The following is a 27,874-nucleotide window of genomic DNA, read 5'->3' on the forward strand; positions in this document are numbered from 1 at the left end:
CCACCTGCCAGGGCGCTAAGCTCAAGTCCTGCCGACGCGGTCGGGCGGGACAGAACTTGGCCCGGCCCCGCCCCGGCCGCCCCGCCCCGCCCCGGCCGCCCCGCCCCGCCCCGGCCGCCCCGCCCCGCCCCCGCCCCGGCCCCGCCCCGGCCGCCCCGCCCCGGCCCGGCCCCGCCCCCCCCGGCCGCCCCGGCCCCGCCCCGGCCGCCCCGCGCCTGGTCGGGTTTCGGTCCGGCGGTGCTTTCTCCCCCGCGGCCGCGCAGGTGAGTGGGGGCCACGTGACCCGGCGAGGGGTGGGGCGCCCCCCGAGGCCCGGGTGCGGGGTGGGGGGTGGGGGGACCCCGCGCTGCCCACAGCCCGGCGGCCCCTGGGCGGTCCGGGCCCGCGCTCGCCGCTCAGCCCGCCGGAACCTGCGGCGGGGATCGGGTCGCTCGGTATGTCGAGGGGCCTCGGGGCCAGGAGGGGCGCTCGCGGCGGGCTCGGTCCGCCGACGACGGTGCGGCGCGGCGAGGCGAGGCGCGCCCCTGGGGTCGCGAAGCCGCCCCCCCCCCCGTGCCGCCGCCCCCCCCCCCGTGCCGCCGCCCCCCGTGCCGCCCCCCCCGTGCCGCCCCCCCCCCGTGCCGCCCCCTCCCCCCCGTGCCGCCCCCCCCGTGCCGCCCCCTCCCCCCCGTGCCGCCCCCCCCGTGCCGCCGCCGCCCCCCCCGTGCCGCCCCCCCGTGCCGCCCCCCCCCCCGTGCCGCCCCCTCCCCCCTCGTGCCGCCCCCTCCCCCCTCGTGCCGCCCCCCTCGTGCGCCGCGGGGCGGGTTGCGGCGGGGCCGCGCCGGGCTGCGGTCGCGCTTATCCCGCGCCTGGATCCTGGTTGTCCTGACCTGGGCAGGTCTGGCCCTTCTTTCCGGCCACTTTGGGGTGGAAGTTTGAAAGAAAAAATTAGAATGGATTTCCGAGCAGAAGGGCAAAGGCGGAGCCCCCACCTGAGTGGGCGGAGCCGGCGGAGCCGCGGAGGGCGAGCTCGGGGGGCTGGCGCCGAGGGGCTGGCGCCGGAGGGACCCGGCGAACGTGCTCGGTGCTCGTGGCGGTCGCGGGTTGAAACCTACAGTAATGCTTTTCCTACCCCTATCCCCGTCTCGAAAGCTTAGAAATATCTGAAATCCTTCCATTTAATGATCCCAGCAAAACTTTACTGCCAATTAAAGCGTGATTCCGTTTGTATAAAGGTGGCCAGGCGCGATTTCCGTGACACTTTGGTGGGGGAGCCATTTCTCCTGCCATCGCTGTGGCGACCTGAAATACGTATTCCAAAAGATGGATTCAGGGTGCAGGGACTTGAACAAAACAAAGACCCGCCCTTGGTCAGTGTGCTGAACCTAAGCGTAGGGTCAAGTGGCCGTCCTGAAAGATTCAGGGCCACTGACCAGCCTCTCTTAAATCACTTATTTTCGTTTTCCACAATTCTTCATATTTTGGTGTTTTTTTTTTTGTTTTTTGTTTTTTTGCTTTTTATTTAAACATTGATAAGGTGATCTACTTAAAGTCAGTTACTCTTCACAAGTGAAGATAAGTTGAATCCATTACAATGAACCACACTTTTAACAGTGAGTTCAACAATGAGGTATCCTGTAAGGTAGATACATATGTAATAGCTATTGAGAGGTACAACTTGCTAAAGTTATTTGTTGTGTTTTACTTTTACATTTCTTAGGAATGTGTATGTCACAAACTTTAGTAGTACTACCGTTTGCAATCTTCATTTCAGGCTCTAAAGAGACAAAATAATTTCTCTCCTTCGAAGAGTTCCACGCAGGAGTGAACATGCTGGGGGTGTCACAGTTAGTCCTCTAACCCCAGTCCTCATTAGAGGACCCTGCCCTTCTTTCTCAGATCACTTCTCAGTTTACACATGTACCCTATCCAGTCTCACTTGTCTCTTTCTGTACGCAGACTACCTACTTTACATTTCCACCTGGATTTCTAACAAGCATCTCAAGCTATATCCAGCCACCTCCTCCCCAGAACCAAACCAGAGGGGTGGAGAAATGAAATATCGCAAATGACATGAGCTGATGTTTGGAATTTGTAATCAATTGGCAGAGGGAATAGGGTGGGTGAGTGGAATAGATGAGACAAGATCGGCCATAAGTTGATAACCTATGTTGGGTACACAAGGATTCATAATATTATTCACTTTTTATTGTTTGAAACCTTCTATAATTAAAAAAAAAATTTTTTTTGAGGTACCGGGGGTGGGGGATTGAACCCAGGATCTCTTAATATGTGGGAAACTTGTGCACAACTGAGCTGTATCAGCTTCCCTGAGTTGGCTTTTTTGTTTGTTTTGCTTGTTGTTTGTTTTTAATTTTTTTCAGGAGGTACTGGGAACCAAACCCAGGACCTCCCATGTGGGTGGCAGGTGCACAACTACTTGAGCCACATTCGCTCCCTATAATAAAAATAATTTAATTCTCTGTGTCTAAAATGTTGCTTTTTTCTCACTATTTCCATTGCTACCACTGTGGTTCACTGAATTATTTTATTTTATTTTACTTTATTTTTTCAAGGGAGTAAAGAGTTTAATAAGAAACAAAAAAACTAGAAATGAGATAAGTACATAACCCAAGACATGGGTTGGGAGAAGCGCCGCAGGGTGAGACACCCACACCAAGCCCCAGGTTAAGCCTTTTAAAGACCTTTCTTTCTCCCCCTTCCTCATGTTGGAAAGGGGCCCCAGCTGTTTGCTGCTGTGATTGGTTAACTTATGATCCCCTCAGCTCTCAGGGGCCCAATGAGGAGGCCTTTTGTTTGGAGGTATCTGGGGCTTCCCCTTGATCCTGGGAAGAGGTCCAAATGGAACCTCATGGCCACGGTCTAGGTGGGGTCTTTCTGGCTTTTTTCTTGTTCTGGAAGGCATTGGTTCTGGAAGAAAGAAACTTAGCTATGTTGTGTAAAAGAATTTAAGGACACACCATAGGGTAGGCAAGGGAGTAAAGAGTTTATTAAGAAACAAGAAGAGAGATAAATATACAATCTGAGACATGGATTGCAGTCATGCTACAGGAACCTTGCCCAGATTATTTTAATGTCCTCCTAGCCAGTCTCCCTGATTTAGCCTTTGCCACCCAGAATATACTCTCAGCACAGCATCCATGTGATCCTGTTAAAACAAGCCAAATTTTATTACTCCTCTACTCAGAACCCTCCACTGGCTTCTCATCTTACTCTCAGAAAAGCCAAAGGGTTTTTACAGTAGTTTTCAAAGCTCTATACAGTTGAGATGGCCTCAGCCTCTGCTGCATTCTACTGTTCACCCTCTCCCTCTGCTGCGGCCGCACGGCCATCCGTGCCTTAGTTCTCGAACATGTCAGGCACTCTTGTCTGAGGGCTTTTGCTCTAGCTGCCCCATCTGTCTGTAACCCTCTTCCACCTGAAATCTGCCTCGTTTCCTCATTCAGTTCCTTCAGTTTTTTTTATTCAGATGTCATCTTTTCTATGTGGACTTCCCTGGCCACTTTATTTAAAACTGCAACACCATGCCTATATTGTACTCCTATCCTCTTTCTTAGCTTTTGTTCTTTAGCCTTCTCTGTATTATATTTCACTTATCTGTCTTACTACACTAGAATTTAGACTCCGTGAAGGCAGGGATTTCAGTCTGCTTTACCACTGCTCAGTAAATATTTGTTGAACAATAAGTCTCCATTTTATAAAATAAAAGCAAAGCCTTAATATCAAATGGTTCAACATCATAAAGATGGGATTATCTGTTTTAATTTTGAGATTTTTATAGTGTTGAATACAATGCTGTGTGCCTAGTAAGTCTTCAAGAAATGATTGCTTGTAAGTAATTCAGTGTGGCTTAAACCTAGTCATCACATTAGCAAATGGTTTTCTTCCATGATTCATGAAATCTGTGTGTCCAGGTCCTTGGTTTCATGAAGGAACTCAATAGGCTTAGTAAAAGTGCTTTTTCTATTACTTTCTGTTTTTGAAGTGGATTAAACATCCTCTAAGAAACTTACTGGGACTCGCCACAGCAGAAGGCAAATCACCTTTAGATAATCGTGCTGCAGGGAATGATATATGTGATCATTGCTGCTTTTCTGTATTGTATCTTTGGGGAACCCTCTCCTTTGGTGAAATTTTTTTAGGGGATATAGGGATTGAACCCAGGACTAAATATGTGGGAAGCAGGTGCTCAACCACTGATCTCAAACTGCTCCCCTGGTGATTTTATTCTCTGAGAATTCAATGTTTTTAAATCTTTAAAGCATTAGTATTTTAGAGTAAAGAAAACAACTCCTATAAATTAACTTCCCTTTTTTGTGGAAGGAAAGTTCTCTTGACTCCATGTGTTTTAACAGACTGCTGCTGCTTTGGCCATTCCAAAGCAGATTTGAGTTCATGAAAATGCAAAGTATTTGCTGACCCATCAAATTTTGGTATGTTCAGATGCTTCAGTGTTTTGATTTAGATGTTTAATGAAATGATTCTACTTGGGAGTGTTATTATCCTGTGTTGCTAATGTTTTGTTATCATTTTTGTTTTTTACTTATATTGTTTCTAAGGCTCATAGATAAATTAGATTTATAAATGTTGCAATTTGTAAAATTCACAAGGAAGATTTGAAATTATAATTGCCCTTAAAATGACATAGAATGATGACTGTATCCCTGGCTTACATAATTGTTACAATTTTATATATATAAAAAATATCATTTTTATGTGCTATTATAATTAGACCTGACCATGTTGGTCTCTTGAATACAATCACTGCTACTAAGTAAATATGATCAAGATCGAAAGGATAAAACAACTAAGCCCATAAGTGATAACTTGAATCTCTGCCACAGGTGTGGAAATCACAAATGTCGTCCAGGAACCAGGACAGACGCTATGATGAGGTCCCAGTGGATTTGCCCAGTCAAAATGGCACCGCAAGAACCCTCCAGACTCTTCACGACAGCGAGCTGGCCCTGAGCGCTGATCCTTTGCCACCACCCCCTCTCCCATTACAGCCACCTTTCGGCCCAGACTTCTACTCAAGTGACACAGAAGAACCGGCCATAGCACCAGATCTCAAACCTGTAAGGCGTTTTGTCCCTGAATCCTGGAAGAACTTTTTCAGAGGGAAGAAAAAGAATCCAGAATGGGGTAAGCCGGTGTCTGACATCAGATACATTTCCGACGGCGTGGAGTGTTCACCTCCAGCCTCTCCAGCAAGACCAAACCACCGTTCTCCCCCTAACTCCTGCAAAGGTCCTTACGGAGGATCAGAAGAAACCTTTAATTACCAGGAAGAGGCCAAAGCAATGCTTCCCCACGATCCCTATGGATCTCTAGGCCGGCACACACAAACAGCTCGAACATACAGTGAGAAGGTGGAGGACTATCACCTGCGGTATTCCTACATGAAATCGTGGGCAGGCCTGCTGAGAATTCTGGGTGTGGTGGAGCTGCTCTTGGGGGCTGGCGTCTTCGCTTGTGTCACAGCGTACATTCATAAAGACAGTGAGTGGTATAACTTGTTTGGATATTCACAGCCCTACGGCGTTGGCAGCGTTGGTGGCCTGGGCAGTATGTATGGAGGCTATTACTACAGTGGCCCCAAGACCCCTTTTGTACTCGTGGTTGCTGGATTAGCTTGGATCACTACCATTATTATTCTGGTTCTTGGCATGTCCATGTATTACCGGACCATTCTTTTAGACTCCAACTGGTGGCCTCTCACTGAATTTGGAATTAATGTCGCCTTGTTTATTTTGTATATGGCTGCAGCCATAGTCTATGTGAATGATACCAACCGAGGTGGACTCTGCTACTATCCATTATTTAATACGCCGATGAACGCAGTGTTCTGCCGGGTGGAAGGAGGGCAGATAGCAGCGATGATCTTCCTGTTTGTCACTATGATTGTTTATCTCATTAGTGCTTTGGTTTGCCTAAAGTTATGGAGGCATGAGGCAGCTCGCAGACATAGAGAATACATGGAGCAACAGGAGGTAAGTGGTTTCACAATCCTTTTGTTTCTGATTTTTTGTTGTTGTTATATACTATCATATTAAACATGTACATGGTCCTCAAAACAGAAAGCTTTTGTAGAAAGTTTTGTTTTGTTTTTTAATGACCCAAAGTTCAAATGTCCTAACTCATGCTAAACTTGCTTTGACGAGGATAACACACTCTGGCACGTCACTCTTGTATGGCATTGCAAGTAGACATTGGATATGTAATAAATAGTTTGTTGACTGTTTATTATGTCTCTCTGATGCTTAAGAAGAAAATACAGTTACTGAATTTCTTCAAAGAAGACCATATTCAGTAAAAATAAGTGCCTTGTTGATAAAGTAAATTGGAGAAGAATCAAGATTCTTAGTATAGTAAGACTTAATTTAAAAAAAACAGACAACATAATTTGGCAGTTACAAGAGAGAAGTTCTCATTTAAATCTGTTACGATGAGTCCCACTTTCTTCCCTTGAGTTCAGTAAAACCAAGTAAGAATATGGCGATCCACATTTGATTTAAATATTGAGTGGCTGAGTTGTAACGAATATACTTTGTGAAAACTTGCCAAGGAGGTTTGCCGTTTCATCCTTATTTTGAGGGATATATGTGTTCTAAAAATAGAATAGGGGCCCTGTACTTGTTTTTATTTCTAGAACTTAACTAACCAAATATAATAATAATAAGATTAATAATAATGTCTGGAGAATAAGACTGTACAAAATTCCTATTTAAAGTTACTTTATTTGAATGTAACATGTTATTTGAATGCAAACATGTTAGGATATATTTTACTAGCTTCAATAGACCCTGAAATAAATTGATGGTTTGCTTTCTTCTTCAAAGGAGGCATGTGTAGTGGAATTTCCTATGTCACCGAAACCTTCAGTTTCATCTTAATGTTTTTCTTAATTTTAAGTCAACTTTATCGTGAATTTTTTTCTCTCCCACTTTCAGAGATTTGCACATGGTATATATTGGGCAAATGTATAATTAAAATTAAATCCTGTCTTTTTTTATTCACTAGCACATACTGGTATATATACATATATTTTTTTTAAACTTTTGCTTGAATCTAATACATAACATAGCAAAAAAGCCTTGACTAGTTTCATAACAAGTACCTTATATGTTATGTAAAGAATCTTAAAATGTTTCAAGGTGATCTATACCATAATGTCACAAAATGTATTTATCTTACCAGAACTCTATATAGATACAAGTTATTTCTAAAAATTCATCTCACTACCTGAATTATATTTCTTAAATTTACCTCTCTGTGTTCAAGGTAAACAGCTTGAAATTCTAGTGAGTATGAAATCCAGATAATAAAATAATTTTATGCAACTTTAGCAACCACAAAGTTGTTGATTTCATTTTCAGAATTCTTTGTTAACATGACTGTAATTATCACCATAATACTTGTATTTCTTTTCCTTTTCTCAACAAAGACTCATTCCTATAGGTCCTTTCGTAACAGTTGATTAGAGTGCGTGACCTGTGTGATGTGGGAGGTTGTGCCTGTAACTTCCTAAAAGTTAGAAGATAGAATGACCTGGAGCTTTTTTCTGATAATTTTATAGTGTAACTGCCTCCAAACTCTTGCCTTGCAAGGTAATGGGAGCGAAGAAAAAACAAAATCTCTAGGAAGTTCAGAGCAACTCACACAGTAGTGTCCACCATCTCCATGTGTCAGTCCCTGCCCTGTGCTCCCTTCCTTCCAAGGAATTCGTTACCCATCCTCCTCTGGATCTGCCCTATCCTCTGGCTCTCCGACTGGCTGGGAGATGTAGCCAAGGCCATAGGAGGAACGCTGAGCTCTTACATCATCTGTCAACTAGAGAGTCAACCTCTCGAGAATTGAGACTGGGCTATAAATACAAACGGGTGAAAATATTTGCACATAGCTTCACATGCCTTTGGAAAATCATTCTAACTCTTTTTGTTCCAGATAAATGAGCTGTCTTTACCATCAAAAAGGAAAATGGTAAGAATAAAGTTTCCTTCACATTATACTTTATCTCTAGATGTGTTAACTACTTTTCCTCTTGTCTAATTAGTAGAATCATCAGTCTATGGAGTATACCTACTCTATTGAATTAATAATAGGACTTTGAACTTTTTTATAATACTAAATGGACCAAATCAAACAGGGCTGGTAGGGCTGGTTTTTTTTCAAACAATGCTGTTTTTAGCTCCTTTTCCTTTTTTTTTTTCCTTAAGATTTATTTTTTTATTTATTTCTCCCCTCCCCTCCCCAGTTGTCTGCTCTCTCTGTCCATTCGCTGCGTATTCTTCTGTGACCGCTTCTATCCTTATCAGCGGCATCAGGACTCTGTGTTTCTTTTTGCTGCGTCATCTTGTTGTGTCAGCTCTCCGTGTGTGCGGCTTCATTCCTGGGCAGGCTGCACTTTCTTTTGCACTGGGCGGCTCTCCTTACGGGGCGCACTCCTTGTGCATGGGGCTCCCCTACGCCGGGGACACCCCTGGATGGCAGGGCACTCCTTGTGCGCATCAGCACTGTGCATGGGCCAGCTCCACATGGGTCAAGGAGGCCCGGGGTTTGAACCACGGACCTCCCTTGTAATAGATGGACGCCCTATCCAATTGGGCCAAGTCCACTTCCTGCTCCTTTTCCTTTTGATAGCTGCAAGTAAGCATGTTGGTTCTCCTTATATGTTTAGATTTTAATTTAAAAAAAAACAAAAACAAACAGCAATTCTCCCAGACTTTCTTTAGTTCTCCTTAAAATTTTTTGCCAGGACAGCAGGTGTGGCTCAGTGGTTGAACGCCTGCTTCCCATGTGCAAGGTCCCAGGTTCACTCCCTGGAGCTTCCTTAAAAAAAAATTTTTTTTTTCATTCTTTTCTATAGTTCTCATCTTGCTTTCAGATGCCAAATTCTGAAGGGCCAGGATATTTCTATTCCATGATTAATTAGCTGTATCGCCATAGGAAAATCATGTAACCTCTCCTTACCTCCATATCTCCATCTGAAAAGTTGTAATAATAATAATAACTACATCACTAGTTTTCTGAGGGGATTAAATGAGATGCTGTTTAATTACTTACATATAATAATGTAACATGTTATTAACAATCATAATTTTACCCTCATCGAAATGCCTTTTTTTTAAAAGATGCTGGAATTGTTTTTCTAAACAAGAAATTGTGAATTCAACATATGCGTTGTTTCTTTGATAAGGGTGTGTATTAACTCAGTACAAAATTCTAAAGTGTCTGTAATCGAAAATCTTGTTCTCACTCCTGTACCACAGCTTCCCAGTTTCCTTGTCTGGAGGTGACCAGTGTTATCAGTGTCTCATGTTTCCTTTCCAAAATGTGTTATTCTCTCTTCTCTCCTTTTATACAGATGGTAGCATACTATACATACTGTTATAGCCCTTGTTTTTTTCACTTAGCAGTACATTCTAAGGTGTTTCTTATCAGTACATAAAGAACATCTGCATTCTTTTTTGCAATTACATTGTATTGCATTGTATGGATCTGCCATAATTTATTTAACCATAAATGAATATTTAAGTTGTTTCCAATCTTTCACTATTGAAAACATTACTACAATAAATGGCCTTATACATACAAGTTCATGCTTTACATACTTAATTCTATGCATATACAAGTATATCTGAAAGATGAATTCTGAGCATTGAATTTCTCAATCAAAGGGAATGTGCATTTTTCATTTTAATTGCCAGATTGCCCAACAGAAGTTTTACCAATTTCCACTTCCAACAGCACTATATGATAATACAGTCTGTTAAGGGAAAAATGATATCTTATGTAGTTTTTTTTTGTTTTTGTTTTAATTAGGGAGATTGTATGTTTATAAAACAATCATGCCTAACACAGAATTCCCATATACCACCCCACCACCAACATCTTGCATTATTGTGGAATATTTGTTAAAACTAATGAAGAACATCAAAATATTACTACTATTTTGAATTTCTCTTAGCAGGAGTGAGGGTAAACATATTTCCTTATGTTATGTTTGTATTTCCTTCCCTTCTAACTGTTCATATCCTGCCAGTTTTTTCATTGTGTTATTTGTATGAGTCCTTTTCTAAAGCAACATTTTGTACATATATCTTATAAGATTCCTTTGTACTTTATTCTGTGTTAGTGCACACCCATATTTGAAAATGTTTTATTCACACTGAAATAACGTATTTATGAAGTAGATGAATAGTCTTTCCAGGAGATCGTGATTAATACATAAGGGTCATCAATTATTCATTCATTCAGCAAACATATGCCAACTAGACTATGGAAAAGTGACACAAAGCAAATCCTATAGGGGCTTGCAAATGTAGTGGAAAAGGAAAAAGAAATATGCATAGCTAAGAGATTAGTATAGAGTCTGATGTGTTTGTGTCTGTGTATATATTTGTGTATATGTGTGTATATGTGTATGTAGTATGTGAGAGATCATCAAGCACTATAGAATTAGGCTAAATAACATCCTTAGAGAATTGTGTTTTTCTGACATCTCCTGGGGAAAGGAGTTCGTGGATTATAATGTCTCAAATTCATCATTGTTTATTGACAAAGTATTCCTTTAGGATCTCTTCTTAGCCACATTTTTAAAAGGGTCATTTGTATTGAATTGTATCTGACACATTTGTGAAGTCATCTGAATTGTAATTGAGGTGACTTGGTGATTTGCTGGGATATTTTCTGGATTTCCTTAAACTTTGGAAATCAAAAAACACCTGACTAGACCTGACTGCAGGCATTGGACAAGTGAGGACAGTCTTAGCTAGTTGAGAGAATAGTGACATTTAGTTAGAACTCCTCTCTTGAGAGGCAGTGTGGACCTAATGCTGCAAATTTCATAGGCTTTAAACACTTTGTAGAATTAGAGCAGTCCTACTTTGTGTGTGTGTTTAGATCTTTGTTTTCATTTCCTGATTCCCATGCCCTTGAATTTTAATTAGTTATGTAGTGGGAAACGGACTTTGGCCCAGTGGTTAGGGCGTCCGTCTACCATATGGGAGGTCCGCGGTTCAAACCCCGGGCCTCCTTGACCCGTGTGGAGCTGGCCATGTGCAGTGCTGATGCGTGCAAGGAGTGCCCTGCCACGCAGGGGTGTCCCCCGCGTGGGGGAGCCCCACGCGCAAGGAGTGCGCCCGTGAGGAGAGCCGCCCAGCGTGAAAAGAAAGAGCAGCCTGCCCAGGAATGGCGCCGCCCACACTTCCCATGCCGCTGATGACAACAGAAGCGGACACAGAAACAAGACGCAGCAAATAGACACCAAGAACAGACAACTAGGGGAGGGGGGAAATTAAATAAATAAATAAATCTTTTTTTTTTAAAAATTAATTAGTTATGTAGTAATTGATTTAGGCAACATTTATTGCCCTCGTGATACACATTTCAGTTAAGACTTGTTCTAATTCATTGACAACAGTAATAACAATTGGAGTAAGTTAAATAAGGTAGATGCTCACTTTTAAGCTGTCTAAACTATACATATCAGGTAACACATGAACCTGATAAATAGTGGTTGCCCTTCAGGAGGACAGCCAGTTAACGGGGAGGACAGGGCAAGGGGAGACTTACTTTTCATTATATGCCCTTTTGGACCTTTTGAATTACATACCATGTGTATATATTACCTATCCAAACTTCTTTAAATTTTTAAAACTTATGTTAAGAAAATACCCATTTCAAGTATTAAGATAAACAATATAAGGATGGCGATTAAACAATCAGTTACACTAGCCCTTTGTTGGAGAGCTGAATGCAACTTCCCTAGATTAATTCTAGGGGCTGCCTTTCAATGTTAATACGGAGACCTAAGTGAGTCTGAGTAAATGGAGAAGGCAGACTTCCCATTTGAGAGTCATTTAAATGGTGGCGTTGGCAGAGTCATTGCCAGTACTCTCGTTCAAGATTGTTGGTATTGCCTTAACCCATTGGTAAACTCATTACCTAAGAAGGATTGTCCAGGAAGCCCATAAATCCCACCCTGGACAAGAACCATCACCATTGCTACGTCCCAGCACAGTGAGAATCCTAAAATGATGTTCTTTGCATGGAAAATAACAAGTTTAAAAGGACTTGGGTTTAGAAGTTGGATCAGGATTAGAAAGACTGATTATAATGGGAAAGGGGTAAAAAAACTTACACGTAAAGAAATTCATTTTCTGAAGACACTTGTTGACAGATGACGTCAACATCTGACATCAGGGCTAGCCAGTCAGATTGCTAACACTAGCATGTTTTAAAACATCCTTGGGGGCCAAAAGAGGAGAATCTTTGGCTGTGGGGTTAGACGTGTGCACTTTCCCGGTTGTGGATTCCTCAGTACCCGGCTTGACAGGGCTGTCTCACGGAGCTGTGATGTGGCAATGATGTCGTAGGAGTCATCGTCCTTGGCCAGGGTGGAATTTATGGGCTTCCTGGTCAGTCCTCTGAGGACTGTCTCCCTATTTCTAACTTGACAAGATACTTATTCAGATGATTTGTAAGTTGATGCTTATTCATCATATTGACAAAATTCATCATTGTGTTGCTTAATTACTTTCTCTTGCCTCACAAAGAAACCTTTCTAATATTTGCTGAAAAGGCTAGTCTTTGCTAGAAGCAAAGAAAGCTCATATTAAACTTGGGGTTCTGGGCCCTATCCCTGCCTTCCTGTGTTATGTTTCTAAGCAGCAGTCCTGTTTGAGAGCAGTCTGTCCCAAGGCTGGAGACCAATGTGTCCTTCCTGCGAAAGCCTTAAGAAATTATAATTCTTTGCCTCGTGCCCAGTTTCAGAATTTTTTTCCAACAGAATTTTCCAAAATGATGATAAATGAGGTTCACTCAAAAAGAATGAAAGGAAGCAGATGTGGCTCAGGCAACTGGGCTCCTGCCTACCACATGGGAGGTTGCTGGTTCAGATCCTGGTGCCTGCTGAAGAAGAAAGCAAGCTGGCATGATGGACAGGTGTGGCAAGCTGATACAATAGGGAGACAAGAAGGAAAAACATAATGAGAGATACAACAAAGCAGGGAGCAGAGGTTCCCAGTGCCTCCTAAAGAAGACAGTGAACTGACACTATGGGCAGACACGGTGAGCTGATGCAACAAGATGATGCAACAAGAGACACAGGGAGGAAAAACCTAATGAGAGACACAATAAAAGCAGGGAGCCAAGGTGGCTCAAGTGATTAGGCACTTCCCACCCACATCAGAGGTCCCAGGTTCAGTTCCCGATGCCTCCTAAAGAAACAAGGAAGACGAACAGACACAGCAAGTGAAAAACAACAAGGGGGTGGGGGGAGAAATAAATAAAATAAATATTTAAAAGAATGGAAGAAGTCATAAAGGATCATAAAATAAAAAAAAAATAAGTAGGAGAAATATTCTGTATAGAAATATTCTGATTTCTTAAAACCTTGTATTTTAAATCCTGTATTTTATACAGGATTATTCTGTAAACCCACAACTTTTTTAATTAAAAAAAACAAAACCGTTTTAATATTAAAAGATAAATCTTGGAGTGAGAGATGGGCAAGTAAGGAGAATGAATAGTTCCTTATTGAAAAAAAACTTTATGTAGGAAAAAAAGTAATTATGAACTCTTCTCCTCAGTGTGACCACCTGGGCAGAATTTTTTCCTTTGACTAGGAAATGTGAGATTGATACCTGGAGCTGCTGCCAAGATCCAGAGGCTCAGCAAACTTCACCGCAGCTTCTTTAGCCAGACCATGTGAGAACTGGATTGCTAAATATTTAGATGCTAAAGAGAGATGGCATGAAATAGCGATCCATTTTTTTCAAGCCAAAAATTTCCCTAATATTTAATACCATGATTCATTATCATGATTAGCTATACAGGAATTCATTAGGGTGAAGAAATGGCATCCTAATTAACAGAGAATATAGCAGAATACTTAACTAATCTCAAAATGGATCTCTGGAGAGAAAGCCATGGAAGCAAGAAGCTGAAATCATGAAACCCAGAAGAGAAGAGAGACCAGCTGATGCCACCATATAGCTTGCCATGTGATACAGGAGTTCAGGATTGCCTGCAGCCGGTCTTCAAGGAGAAAGAATCACATGGTGATGCCTTGATTTGGACGTTTTTCTCAGCCTCAGAACTTACGCTGCTGCAATACTTCCCCACACTCTCTTACAGTTAAATGTACTAATGTGACTGAGTACCAGCCTACAGATTGTGGGTAGGAGTGAGTTACTCCTCTTCAGAAGAACTCCCACATATTCTTCTACGTTCTATTTTTCTACTTCTGCTGGCTGGAATAGAGATGACCAGTGTTATCTTCCATGCCATTTCTTGAAGATGCTAGAACTACAAAATAGGAGTCACCTGAGTTCTTGAACCACCATTTGGTATGAAGAAGTCTAAACAGGAACATCACTTTAGACTGGAATAAGACAGTTCCATTTGTATGCTGCCATGTGGGCATGGTTTGGTTTGAGTTGACTGGGGGTTTATTGCATGCCTAGATTACATCATCCTCTAAATCAGTGGTCCTGAATTTTGTGAGCCTCAAGATTTGCTGAAACACAGATCTCCAACCCAAATGCCTGTGGTAGATCCAGGAACTTGCAGTTCCAGCAAATTCTCAGATGATATTGATGCTGCTGATCTAGAAACCACCCTTTGAGATCCATTGCCTTAAGAGGATTGGAATGTGAATACCATCACATCCTGGCCTCACTGATGCCAGCTGTAATTCATTTACTTCCCTTATTAGTGGATTCTAAAACACCTGAATCTTGATGGCAGGCCATCAGGTATTGAAGAACTCTCCTGTTTTGCTGTTAACTGCTGCATTGTAATAGTCAAAATTAGATGCATCAATGGGGGTATAGAAGCAAAATAATTAAGACTATGAGCTATGGTCCCTTACATGCAAGCTATGAAAGAATTATAACTGTATTGTTTACTAAATGGGGAAATTAGTTTACCTTTTTTGCATTATGCTTTATTCATATATAAAATGATAGTAATATTAATACATCTTATTGTATGAGAAATAAGAAAATCTTAAAATAAAACTTAAATAAGAAGCGATAATGATTCTCAATTTCATTATCTTGCTTCTCTTATTGCAAAACCTCAGTAATTTTATTGTGCATTATCACTCAGGATCTTGGATTTGATTTTATCCCATTTACAAGGTAGTGAGTTGATCTGTTGCTGTTTTGTGGATACTGGCATGTGCCCCTGGGTCAGAGACAAGATAATTTATTAGTCATGGAAAAGCAAGTAGCATGATTTGCACCAATTCCCCTTGCCCTCCAAGCCTCATGGGGGCAACGTGGAGAAGCCCAAGTGGATGCTACTAGGGCAGTAGGTTTGTGTCATAGCCGAGGAACCAGAGGATGCTGAGCTTCGGTAATCCATCTCTAAAGAGAACTGGAAGCAAGCCCGCTCTTTTTTCTGGAGGTGCCATTACTTCATCCCTCAGGGTTGTTGGCTCCAACCCCAACCCTGAAAGAAAAGACCAGTGAAGGGAATTGAGGCCTTGTATTCTTGGCAAATCAAGAAAGATGTATAGTAAGATTGAAAACAAAAATAAGGGAGGGAGTGTAATTGCTCACTAAAGCAGATTTGTTGTTCTTGTAGTTGTTGCTTTGTGTTAACTGAGTGACATATGACATGGATTTAAAAAATAAATGTAACAGAAAAAAAAAAGCATTTGGCCGTCTCAACTTGGATTTTGACAGCTAAATGTGGAAAGTATTCAATCTTTTTTTTTTTAATTTCTCTCCCCTTCCCACCCCCCACCCCATTTGTCTGTTCTCTGTGTCCATTTGCTGCGTGTTCTTCTTTGTCTGCTTCTGTTGTTGTCAGCGGCATGGTTATCTGTGTTTCTTTTAGTTGTGTCATCTTGCTGTGTCAGCTCTCCGTGTGGGCGGTGCCATTCCTGGGCAGACTGCACTTTCTTTCGCGCTGGGCGGCTCTCCTTATGGGGCGCACTCCTTGCGCGTGGGGCTCCCCTATGCGGGGGACACCCCTGCGTGGCAGGGCACTCCTTGTGTGCATCAGCACTGCGCATGGGCCAGCTCCACACTGGTTAAGGAAGCCCGGGGTTTGAACCGCGGACCTCCCATGTGGTAGACGGACGCCCTAACCACTGGACCAAGTCCGTTTCCCTATTCAGTCTTAAAATAACAATATTAAGTCTTCTGATCCATGAAGGAAAAAAAAGATGTGCAGAAGTGTGATGCACACATGGAGGAATAAACCCTAGTAATCACAATTTCTGTGGTATATTATTCAACAATTATTAATACTCAGTGAATGAGACAAAAAATAAGAGAAATGAATGCACAGATTAAGAAAAAAACGTGTTCTGCAAAACAAGTCATGCTTAATCTTGTTTCCTCAGGTTATTCTGCTTCCCACTCACATTTTTGCTGTTTAGGGGCTCAGTGGTGAGGCATGCTTTTTGCATCTCAGTGAGCACAGTCCGCAGTGTGGCGCTTCTCCTCTCCATAACCTTCCCTGAGGGCTGGTTAGCAGGCTCTACGCTAATCCTTGGGGTGTGCTATTTGGCGAGTTAAGAGCTGATGGTTTTTTTAAGAATGAGCTAATGTTAAACTGAACCTCAAAGCTTGTCTTAGAGACAGGGAAATCAGGAAGCAGAGGCTTTTAAAGACTGACTTGGCAAGATAAAGAATGAGGTTTTAAAATCCTGTTTTGTATTTTTTTTTTTTTAAAGATTTATTTATTTTTTATTTAATTTCCCCCCCTCCCCTGGTTGTCTGTTCTTGGTGTCTATTTGCTGCGTCTTGTTTCTTTGTCTGCTTCTGTTGTCAGCGGCACGGGAAGTGTGGGCCGCTCCATTCCTGGGCAGGCTGCTCGTTCTTTTCACGCTGGGCGGCTTTCCTCACGGGCACACTCCGCGGGGGACACCCTTGCGTGGCACAGCACTCCTTGCGCGCATCAGCGCTGCGCATGGCCAGCTCCACACGGGTCAAGGAGGCCCGGGGTTTGAACCGCGGACCTCCCATATGGTAGACGGACGCCCTAACCACTGGGCCAAAGTCCGTTTCCCCCTGTTTTGTATTTTGATGTCAATGAATTAGGGCACCCTCCTGAAGACACTCTCAATTTAGTTCAACAAATTTAATTCAACAGGCGTCTATTGATTAGTCAGTAGGTCAGTAGAGGAGAGGTTACTGCCCAAAGAGGAATCAGTGTTCTCAATACACAGGCACAGGCTTACTTTCCCTAGCAGTATGGTATTGCCTGCCTTTTCCATCCCAGACTTATTTCTAGTGTGCTACTAGAACATCAGGGAACTTTAGTGTATGGATGAATTACATTTATGTAAAGTACAGATTTCCTCATCTTACCTACTGTACAACACAAAGAGTGAACCCTAATGTAAACTATGGGCTATAGTTAGTAGTATAATTCTATTTATATTGTTACATCAATTGAAACAAAGATTATCACACTAATGCAAAATTTTAATAAATAGGGAAAACCGCGTGTGAGAGGGGTATATGGGAATTCTGTACTTTCTGCATGATTTTTCTGTAAACCTGCAACTGTTTAATAAAAAACGAAAAATGAAGCGCTAATAAGCTGCAACATAGATGAATCTTGAAAACATGCTGAGTGAGAAGCCAGTCACAAAGGATCATGTATTGTATGATTCCATTTATTTGAAATGTCCTGAACAGGCATATCCTTAGAGCTGGAGAGGAGTGGGAGGGGGTAGGGGAAGGGGAAGTGACTGTTAATAGGTTCAAGTTTCTCTTCAGGGTGAGGAAAATATCCAGAAATTGAATTATGGTAATGATTGCACAACCCTGTGAATATACTAAAAGCCATTGGATTATATACTTTAAATGGGTCGGTTGTAGGGTATGTGAATTATATCTTAATAAAAAGTGTTACAACAGCAAAACAAACAGCAGGTGCCTTGCCTCTGTGGTCCCAGCACAGCCTCCTTACATTTACAACTATTGAAACTAGGAAGGGTTTCTTTATCAAGGTGAACCTGCATGCTTCCCTTTTCAGATAATAAAACAATGTTCTGCATTCTGACCAATGCATTGGCTACTTGTAATTGAGTCACCTCAAGTTCCCTGTATCATTTTTTTCTCTTTTCATTTAAATAGACTTTGCTCCATTTTTATCCCTGAATTTCTTATTGTGAATTGCTTTCGCTTATCCCTTTACGGTTAGTTGGTGTATAAATCCTAAATACACCTTTGACATTATACGTAAGTGGAGGTGAGGAGGGTATTTTACCTATTAAAAACTTTCATATCTCGAATATGATTCTCTTTAGCTATTAAAAAAAGATTCAGAGCAATGTCGTGAAACATGTGCACCCCCACACACACCATTTTCTTATAAGAATAAATTTGGGCTTGTTTTTTTGTTTTTTGGGTTTTATTGCCCGTTTATAAATAAATCCTTTTTCTCCTTAACTGTAGTGTGAAATGGCAACCAGTTGTGACAGACTAAGAGAACCAGAAGTTACTTTCAAAGAAATGAGAGCAACAAAAATGAAACCTGAACTGTTGAGTGGACACATTCCCCCGGGCCACATCCCTAAGCCCATCGTGATGCCTGACTACATGGCGTGAGTACATGCCGAGCTGCTTCAAGGGCAGAAGATGAGAGCTTTCAGTTTGGGGCGCTTCATTTTCCTTTTTGTCTTCTATTTAAGACTTTCTGCAGAAAATAATTTCTATTTGAACCGTTTTTTGCTATCTGAAAGACCGTGCATTTAAATTAAGGCGCAATATGATCGGTGAGGAATAAATTAAGCTGTTTTCCCATTCAGCGTGTTTTCAGGGGAAAAGTTTGAATTTTGATTTATCCTCCCTCCCAGAAAATACCCTGTGATTCAAACGGATGACGAGCGGGAGCGCTATAAAGCTGTGTTTCAAGACCAGTTCTCAGAGTACAAAGAGCTCTCGGCGGAAGTTCAGGCCGTCTTGAGGAAGTTTGATGAGCTGGACGCAGTCATGAGCAGATTGCCCCATCGTTCGGAAAACCGACAGGTCAGTGCCTCCGGCTGGCTAGGAGAAGCAATGAAATTCAGAGGAAGACTAAAACCCAACTTTTTATAAATGTGGAAAACCCATAGCCCTCAGCATCAGCTGTCTGTATCTGGAAACATCACTTGCTATTTGCAAGGTGACTAGTCAAGATGACAATTTTGAATGTCTTGGCCTTCAATTGTGAAACAATACTTACTTATTTAGCTAAAATTTTAATTTGCGTAAGCTGTATTCTGTGTCAGTCAGACAGATGGCACCTTGACTTCTAGGATAATTCAAAGAAGGTGCATTCACAAAGTGGGAGGAGGGCAGAGGGGACGGGGAGCCAGCAGGGGTATTGTGCTCTCCAGGGGTAAGGGAGAGTCAAGGGCTTAGTTGTCACCCCAGCCCCCAAGGACAGAGCAAGTGGGTAGGGTGAAGAGTGGATCTGACGCTTCCATCGGAAGGTGCTGGGCGTCCACATCCGACCGATGGCCACGGTTATGGCAGAGGAAAACCAGGAGTGGAGGTGGTGGGCACCCGGCTTGAGCTTTTCCTGTAACATTCTGTCAGAGGCTTACGATAATTAACAAGCTGTAGCTCAATTTCCCCTAATAGGCACTGGGAAAAAGGCAACCCCCCTCCTACATGCCTAAGGGCACGGCAGTTCCCCACAGGTTAAAACAAAACAAAAAAAACATAGAGAGGTGAGTAAAAGGAAATGGAAACCTTCCCTACCTGCATATCAGAGGGAGATAAAATCCCTACAGATCACAGAAACATCTGCTCCTGCAGCATTCCAAGAAACCATAGCTCCCTAAAGCACTATCTTCTCGTCACTGTCAGGGAAAGTTTCCACCTCTAGGGCTTCCTATTGGTCCCTGCACCTCACTTGGACCCTCAAGCCCCTCCCACCAGCTATCGTTTCCCCCCCCCCCCCCCCCCCGCCTAGGAAAGTTCTGAATAAATTCAAGTCCCCTCTTCCAGGAGTGGGCTGAAGTCTGTTCTTCAGACCCCCTCTGTTGGGAGAGCTTCCCAATAAATTCTTTCTCTGCTTGTGGTCGTATCACTCTCTGTGTTCCAGTAAGCACCGTTTTTCTCCAACACATACTATTTCATTTTGTTTTGTTTTTCAAGAAAAAGTAATCTATCACTTATGTAATTATAATTTTTTAAATCCCATGAAGCATTTTTTGTAAAGGTCAAATGAATTAACTTATATGTATATATATTCTTCTGAGAATCTGTATTTGTTGGGTATCTTTGTTTTCCCACAAAACTTTAAGTATACATTTAAATAAATTATAATTGAGCTGTCTAAGCCAAATATGTACAGTAATGACATTTTCCCAATGCTGGAGCAATGGAATGGTGTTGGCTAAGAGACTTCAGTACCAGGAAGCAAGAGAATTCTAGCAAATACTGAAGGTCGAGAGTCAGTACCATTTGGAAAATAAGCAAGGTCTGCAGGTCCAAGAAGTGTAACCAAATTTAGTGTCTTCAAAAGAGTATAGGAAGGGCAAGCAGACCCCAGGAATCTGGGTCAGCACAGGTTGGGAAGAGCTACCTGATTGGAAGAAATGATGCTGAAAAACCCTGCCTGTGACCTGCAGTCTTTGAGCCTGGGCCCAGTGGTCTCTGATTTATATGCTTTGCGTGAGTGGACAACGGCTCAGGCATGTGGGTCTGCAATTGGCGCGTGGAGAGAGGGCAGGCCCTAATTACCGTAGGGGCTGGGACAAGGTCAACCGTGGTCATCTTCTCTAATGTCTAACATGGCATGGCACATAAGTAGCCACAGTGACGGCCCTCAGGTACTACTGATGTGTCCTCCAGTCCTTACCTAAAAGAGAAGTATTAATTCTACCTCATAGGCCACAGGCTGAGCTCTACCATAGTCAGGAGTCTGCTGGCAAGCCTCATTCATTTTCCCAGCATGTCCCCCAGGAAGTGTGTGATGTGTTAGATAGAGCCCGGTGGGCCTGTTTGGAGCACGGGTTCTCTCACAAACCTGGTCGCATGCCCTTGAAAAGCAAGACAGTCGCATGACTTTTCTAAGCTCATGAAATCGAAGCATTGTCCAAAATAACCCCTCTTACCACTTTTTAAATCCTGTCTATAACAGACTCTAGGATAGGTTTGACAGCTCTGGCTTCTGCCTGCTTCTAAAGTACCACACCTCTAGTGCCAGGCAGCGAGCTCATGCCCAATGCAGGACCTTTTAATATAAATTACAGCAGAAATACCAGGTTCATCCTAGAAAGCAATCAAAGTACAGATGATACACATGATTTTAGTATGTAAAAGACACTGAAAAGTAAAAATATAGTGGAAGAAAGTGAATAAGTGATGGAAAATGTTCTTAGGGAAAGCTTTAAATAAATTATTAAATTGCAATTCTCATGTATTATGTTTACAATATCTGGCATCTCTAATCATTGATTTATCTGGACAAATGGTGGCATAACTCTAGTAACGTGTACCCTTTAGATAGACTTCAGTCCCCTAACAAACTCATATTTATTATAAAACTTAGAATAAAGTTAGAAGAAATCTTATTAGCTGTTTTCAAAATTGAATAATCTCAACCTTTTAATCTTAACACCTAATTACTTGAAGAACTTTCTAAAACGGATGAAAATGACACTCCATAATAACTAATATTCTGGTTATTTTGTGTCAAGCACTTTATAAGGGTCATTTCATGTAAGTAAACATTTTCACCACCCCATTATATACTTAGGTTATTTTTTCCATTTACCAATAAGGGATGGAGGATAAATAGCTTGCCCGGGCCCCACAGCTGGCAAATGATGGTGCTGGAACTCAGGCCTGGTTCCATTGGTTCACCCCTGGCTCCTGTGTCTGGCCCAGGGCTGGGTGGGTAGGTAAGCCCTCAATTCTTTGTCCAGTAAGCTGAATTTTTGTATGTGTGAATATTTTTATTACTATCTTGGATAAAAAGTGTTTTCTGTACTAATTCCCGGTGTGCTTTGAGACATTCTTGAGACATGATTTGAGTAAATGTGGATGTTTTAATTCAGTTATACAATATGTTATTTTTAGGAACATGAGAGAATTTCAAGAATCCATGAAGAGTTTAAGAAAAAACAGAATGTGAGTAAAACAGTTTTCTTCTTCAAAGTGTATTCTTATCCAGCTGCACTGATGATAAATGACAGACTTAGATTCTTTTAGTGAAAGTATTTCTTTTTTTTTTTTTTATGTATTTCTAAAGATGCCATTTATTAGGGAAAATTGTTATCTGCTACATTCATTTTCTTCTAATTTCTGTCCTGCTTATATTTTGATATGTCTTGAGTTAACAACCTAAGGAAGTTAGCAATGATATATAATGTCACCCACATTTCCTTGAAAAGGATTAAATTACTCTACAGCTTTCTAACTCCCTTCTTTTTTTTTTAAGATATATTTTTATTTCTCTCTCCCCACCACCTCGTCGTTTGCACTTGCTGTGTCTGTCTGTCGTCTTTGTTTCTTTTGGAGGCACCGGAAACCGAACCCAGGACCTCTGATGTAGGAGGGAGGCACCTAATCGCTTAAGCCACCTCTTTTTCCTGCTTTGTTGTGTCTCTCATTATGTTTTTCCTCTGGTGTCTCTTGTGCCATCTTGTTGCATCAGCTCTCTGTGCCAGCCTGTTGTGCCAGCTCGCCATCCCCCTTTTCCTCTTTATGAGACACTGGAATCCTCTGCTCCCTGCTTTCTTGTGTCTCTTGTTATGTTTTTCTCCTTGTATCTCTTGTTACATCATCTTGTTGTGACAGCTTACTGTGCCTGCCCTTTGCACCAGCTCACAGTCTTCTTTAGGAGACACTGGGAGGAGGCAGACGTGGCTCAACAGATAGACTGTCTGCCTACTATATAGGAGGTCCAGGGTTCGATACCCAGGGCCTCTTGGCCTGTGTGGTGAGCTGGCCCACACACAGTGCTGCTGTGCTCAAGGAGTGCCATGCCACACAGGGGTGCCCCCCACATAGGGTTGCCCACACACAAGGAGTGCACCCCACAAGGAGAGCCGCCCCGTGCACAAAATGCAGCCTGCCCAGGAGTGGTGCCGCACACACATAAAGCTGATGCAGCAAGATAACACAATAAAGAGACACAGATTCCTGGTACCGCCTGACAAGAATGTAGATGGACATAGAAGAACACACAGTGAATGGACACAGAGAGCAGACAACGGGAGAGGAAGAGGAGACAAAGAGATAAAATAAATCTTTAAAAAAAAAAAAGGTACTGGGAACCATACCACGGACCTCCCGTGTAGGCAGGAACCCAATTATTTGAGCCACATCTACTTCCCTCTAACTCTATACTTAACATAATCTCACAAAGCAGTAGAGGCTGAGGAGAGCTTTTAATTTTGTCTATATTTATTATTTACTTTTTTATCTATCTCAAACTATTTAAGTTAAAGTTGCCTCAAAAATGTAGAGAACGTAACCGTTATTTTTATGAGACAAATTTTAAAATCAGCTTCAAGTAACTTTTCTTCCCAGGCTGAGATAATAGCTATGTTTCTTTTACAGGATCCTACATTTCTGGAAAAAAAAGAACGCTGTGATTACCTAAAGAATAAACTTTCTCACATAAAACAAAGAATTCAAGAATATGATAAAGTAATGAATTGGGATGTACATGGTTATTCTTAAACCTTATTTGAAACCCTTTTTTTAAAATGACAGATTTAATATTTATTGACTGCCTTTTTTATGCCAGTCTCTGTAACAGAGAAGCAATTGCTTCCTGAATCAGCTTCTAGTTGGCTTAACCTGTCTGTATACATTGTTAAAGAGTATGATATTCAGAGTTGCCATTTGTGTATCATTTCATACTTGTCTGTCTTGTTAAAATGTGTCATCATTTCAAGTGATTTTGAGATCATTTCCTTGTGAAGGGATGAGCAAATGGAATATCAGTTCTGATGCAGCTTTTTCTCTTTTTGGTCAGGCAGCTTCCTAGGATTTTCCTAGGACAAATTTCTCTTCCTGGTCAAAGGCATCATCTCTCGCCCTGAAAGGGGTTTGAGGCCCAGATCACTATTTCCAAGCTTTGTGATCTTGGGCAAGTTGCTTAATCTGTCTGTGCCTATTTCCTCATCTGTAAAATGGGGCTAATATTGATACCTACCTCATAGCGTCATTATGAAGATGAAATGAGTCTATTTCTAAAGCACTTAGAACAGGGGTTCTTAACCAGAGGTCCATGGACCCCCAAGTGGTCTGTGGAAAGATTCCACGGGGTTTGTGAGCTTGAATTGAAAATTCAAAAAACGTTATTCTTATGGTGATGTGTGATATATTTATTACATAATACGCAGTATAGTGTGGACTTAGTATGATTTTTATTTTGACGTACTGTGTTTTGAGTGCAGTGGATAAGTGCCTGCAAAAAGGTTGGTAAGGATGGTGGAGCTGGTTTTATGATGCCATGGGAAAACTGAATTTCTAAATGTTTTGAACAGATGTTGAGCTGTTAGATCATCATGTATTGAAATGATGGGAAAGTTGAAAAACATAATTTTGATTAATCCTAAATTTTAATTTAAAGACATGCCGATGTTGAGTGTCATAAAACTCTGCCACTACATTCTGAGAAGGGGTCCGTCATTTTCACCTGACTGGCAGAGGGGTCTGTGGAACAAAAAAGGCTAAGAACCCCTGACCTAGAACAAAGCCTGGCATATTATATGTACTAAAGATCGAGTGCTTCATTCGCTGAAATGTGTGTGAAATGAATAAACAACATAGAATGAGTGTCAAGAAAAGGTCCTTGGGAAGCAGATTTGGCTCAAGGGATAGAGTGTCCGCCCACCACATGGGAGGTCTAGGGTTCAAACCCAGGGCTCCTGACCCACGTGATGAGCTCACCCACACACAGTGCTGATGCACGCAAGCAGTGCCATGCCACACAGGGGTGTCCCCTGTGCAGGGGAGCCCCACGTGCAAGGAGTGCTCCCTGTAAGGAGAGCTGCCCCACATGAAAAACGTGCAGCCTGCCCAGGAATGGTGCCGCACGCACGGAGAGCTGATGATGCACAAAAAGAGAAACAGATCCCCGGTGCCACTGACAAGAATACAAGCCGACACAGAAGAACACTCAGCGAATAGACATAGAGAGCGGAAACCTGGGGAAAAGGCGGGGAAGGGGAGAGAAATTAAAAAAAAAAAAAAAAGAATGATCCTTAATAAGCAAGCCCAGCCAGCTAGCCCACAAAAAAGCCTGTCTGTTTCATGACTTTCTTTTTTGCATAGTTAATTCTTACCACGTGTGCCATACTTAGGCAGATGCTTCCCAGTGATTCTGTGTCCCCTGGGGTCCAACACAGCCTCCCTATCTTTAATCAGTATCCCTGTACACATAGCACCAGGACCCAACAGCCCAGCTTAACTGTACACATAGAATAAAAGGTTTGTGTGACTATTGTTGCCCTTTTCTATCCCCTTTGGACATCTTCCCTAAGGCCCCATGATGTTATATTCACTTGGAGTCTTCCTTTGATTTATTGGGATTCTTTGTCTTCCCAAGAATTACCTTGGGTATGGGGCTTTATTCATGAGAAGCAGTTCATTTTTGTTAATATGAACAATGGATTGCCTAAAAAAAAATGTTAAAAACCATCATTATTGGATCCTGTTCAGCAGCATCTATGGTGTAGATAATTTCCCAAATCTAGAATTATAATTTCTACTAAATATGGTTGCCATTCAAACAATTCCAGTTCAAGTTTTCTAAAGTGATGAAACCAAAATTTGGAAAGCATTGGTTATTGCATGAGCTTCCCAGTTTTTCTTTGTCAATGAAATCTTATCCAGTGTTTATTGTTAATATTTGAATTTCATGGTTTTCAGACTATACTGAGCACCCAAAGAGTCTTAAGAATAGACATATTGGAAAGAGTGATGTTCACTTTCTTTTTTATGTATTGTGGCTCCATGTTAACATTACACTTAAGAAGAACACCGTTACATTTTAAAAATAGAAATGTCAGCAAAAATTTTTACTTCATGTATTTGCAAATATTTATCTATTGAAAAAAATATTATTTCCTTCTACTCATTACAAAATTCTTCCCTTGTGAAACCTCACATATTTAAACAGTTGCTCTCTAAGTAAAGTTTATTGCTCATTTCATTCAATAATTTATTTCCTTATTTCATGTTTGTTTCACTGAATACTTCTCCAGCAAAAATTAGCTGTTGTCATCCTACAGTCTCTTCCTCTGGTGATGATTTTACTGTCTTATTTCCTGTTTTATCAGTTATTCCTACTCTGAACTTTTCTTGTGCACCCAAGGCTGAGGCTCGGATGAAATATCCTCCAGATGACTATAGATGTACGGTTCCTCTGAGTGCAGTTCACTCCTCTTGTTTAGGGATACATTTTACAAATTAAGGCATTTTCATATTGGTTGTATTGACATAGAACTACACTCTGATGTGGACTTTCTTTTTGTGTAAAGGTTAGAGCTCTGGCTGAAGACTCTTACATATTGATTGCATTTATAGAGTTGTCCAAGGGCAGAGCATTGACTGCAGGCTTTCCCACAAGATGGCCTTCCTATTGTTTCATTCCAGGGTGAGTTCTGTAATGTTGTCTAAGGTCAAAAAATTGAGTGAATACTTCCCATGTAGAAGGAAGCCACTGTGAGTTCTCACATATCTTCAACATAGAATTTTTAGTGACGACTTTTCCACATATATGCCATCCATTAGCTTCTCTCCACTGGGATTTCTCTCATATTGTCTTAATGATAGGACTTTTTCTGAAGGTTTTGCAAATATACAAATGGCATTCATATGGTTTCATTCCAGCTTTAATGAACTCATGTTGTCTAAAGTTTGAACTTTTAATGAAAAATAAATAGATGGCATTTGTATGGTCCTTTCTAGTGTGAGGTACCTTGTGGCATCAAAGAACAGAGCAATAAGTGCAGGCTTTCCCACATAGATGACATTCTATGACTTACTTCTAGTGTGTATTTGCTTATGTTGATAAATTATTTGCTGTACGGGTTTCTTTCCCATCTAAGTTAAGACATTTACTCAGGGTAGAACTATGAATGAAATCTTCTCCCAAATTATTACATTAAAAGGTGTGAAAAATTTGTTGTCAAAGGATTATGGATGTGTCCTTCCTGTAGGTATGTTGTGTAGATATCTTTTTGTTTTTAAGGCCACTTTTCCTGGGCAACTGCACGATCGCAGCATTTTGTGTATTTGTGTCATGATTGTATATACTCTCCTACTCTCTGAATCTGTCAAAATTTCTCACCAAAAACAGTCTTGAATCTGTACAAGGTACTACAGTATGCCATGATTTCCAGCTGTCAAAGCCTGTGGACCAACCTGAGTTGTCCCAGGGTCATGGGCGCCTCCCCGGTCCCTCATGCATGGATGAAGCTCTTTTCCTCACAGTGGACATGGCGCCACAGTCCATGGGGGCCAAGGAGAGGCCTTTGCCACGTGCTATGAGGCACAGTTGGATCAAAGGCAGGTTGTTTGCCCTCTCCTGGCCTCAGGGCAGTACAGGAAGCTTGGCACTGACTAGTTAGCTGTGGATGTGTGCCCCTGTGGATACAGCCCCAGTTGTTCCAGAGCTGAGGCCACTCGCTGTTGGTCCTGACAGAGGAAGCTCTTAATCTCACTGTGGAGGCAACACACCTTGTAATTGAAATACTACCATTTTGGGACCATAAAGAGTTAGATTAATACTGAAATGAAGTATTAAGAGACTTTAATTTTATGAAACTTTATTTTACTACAATTATAAATATTAATCATTGAAAACCAATGTTGTAGCACTAATTTTTAAAAATTTTTATGTCTATAAGTTTATTAAAATTTCAGTTACCTGTTGTTTTGTGTTGTAT

General features: G+C 41.8%; 1 protein-coding gene across 3 annotated transcripts; it reads left to right on the forward strand.

Moving 5' to 3' along the window:
* Positions 1-188: 188 nt before the first annotated feature.
* Positions 189-27,860, forward strand: MARVELD2 (MARVEL domain containing 2). 3 transcript variants are annotated; one of them, XM_058309745.1, is made up of 7 exons: positions 189-263; positions 4,845-5,993; positions 7,948-7,983; positions 18,429-18,577; positions 18,830-19,001; positions 22,047-22,097; positions 23,532-27,860. In XM_058309745.1, exons 2-7 carry the CDS (start codon positions 4,860-4,862, stop codon positions 23,652-23,654), a joined length of 1,665 nt encoding a protein of 554 aa, XP_058165728.1. In that variant the 5' UTR covers positions 189-263; positions 4,845-4,859; the 3' UTR covers positions 23,655-27,860. The 3 variants fall into 3 exon arrangements, with proteins under 3 accessions (XP_058165728.1, XP_058165737.1, XP_058165734.1); XM_058309751.2 differs by lacking the exon at positions 189-263 and adding an exon at positions 327-434 and having other exon boundaries at positions 23,532-25,121; XM_058309754.2 differs by lacking the exon at positions 7,948-7,983 and having other exon boundaries at positions 192-263; positions 23,532-25,121.
* Positions 27,861-27,874: the final 14 nt, after the last annotated feature.

This window comes from Dasypus novemcinctus, chromosome 2 (genome assembly GCF_030445035.2).
Source record: "Dasypus novemcinctus isolate mDasNov1 chromosome 2, mDasNov1.1.hap2, whole genome shotgun sequence".
Lineage (NCBI taxonomy): Eukaryota > Metazoa > Chordata > Mammalia > Cingulata > Dasypodidae > Dasypus > Dasypus novemcinctus.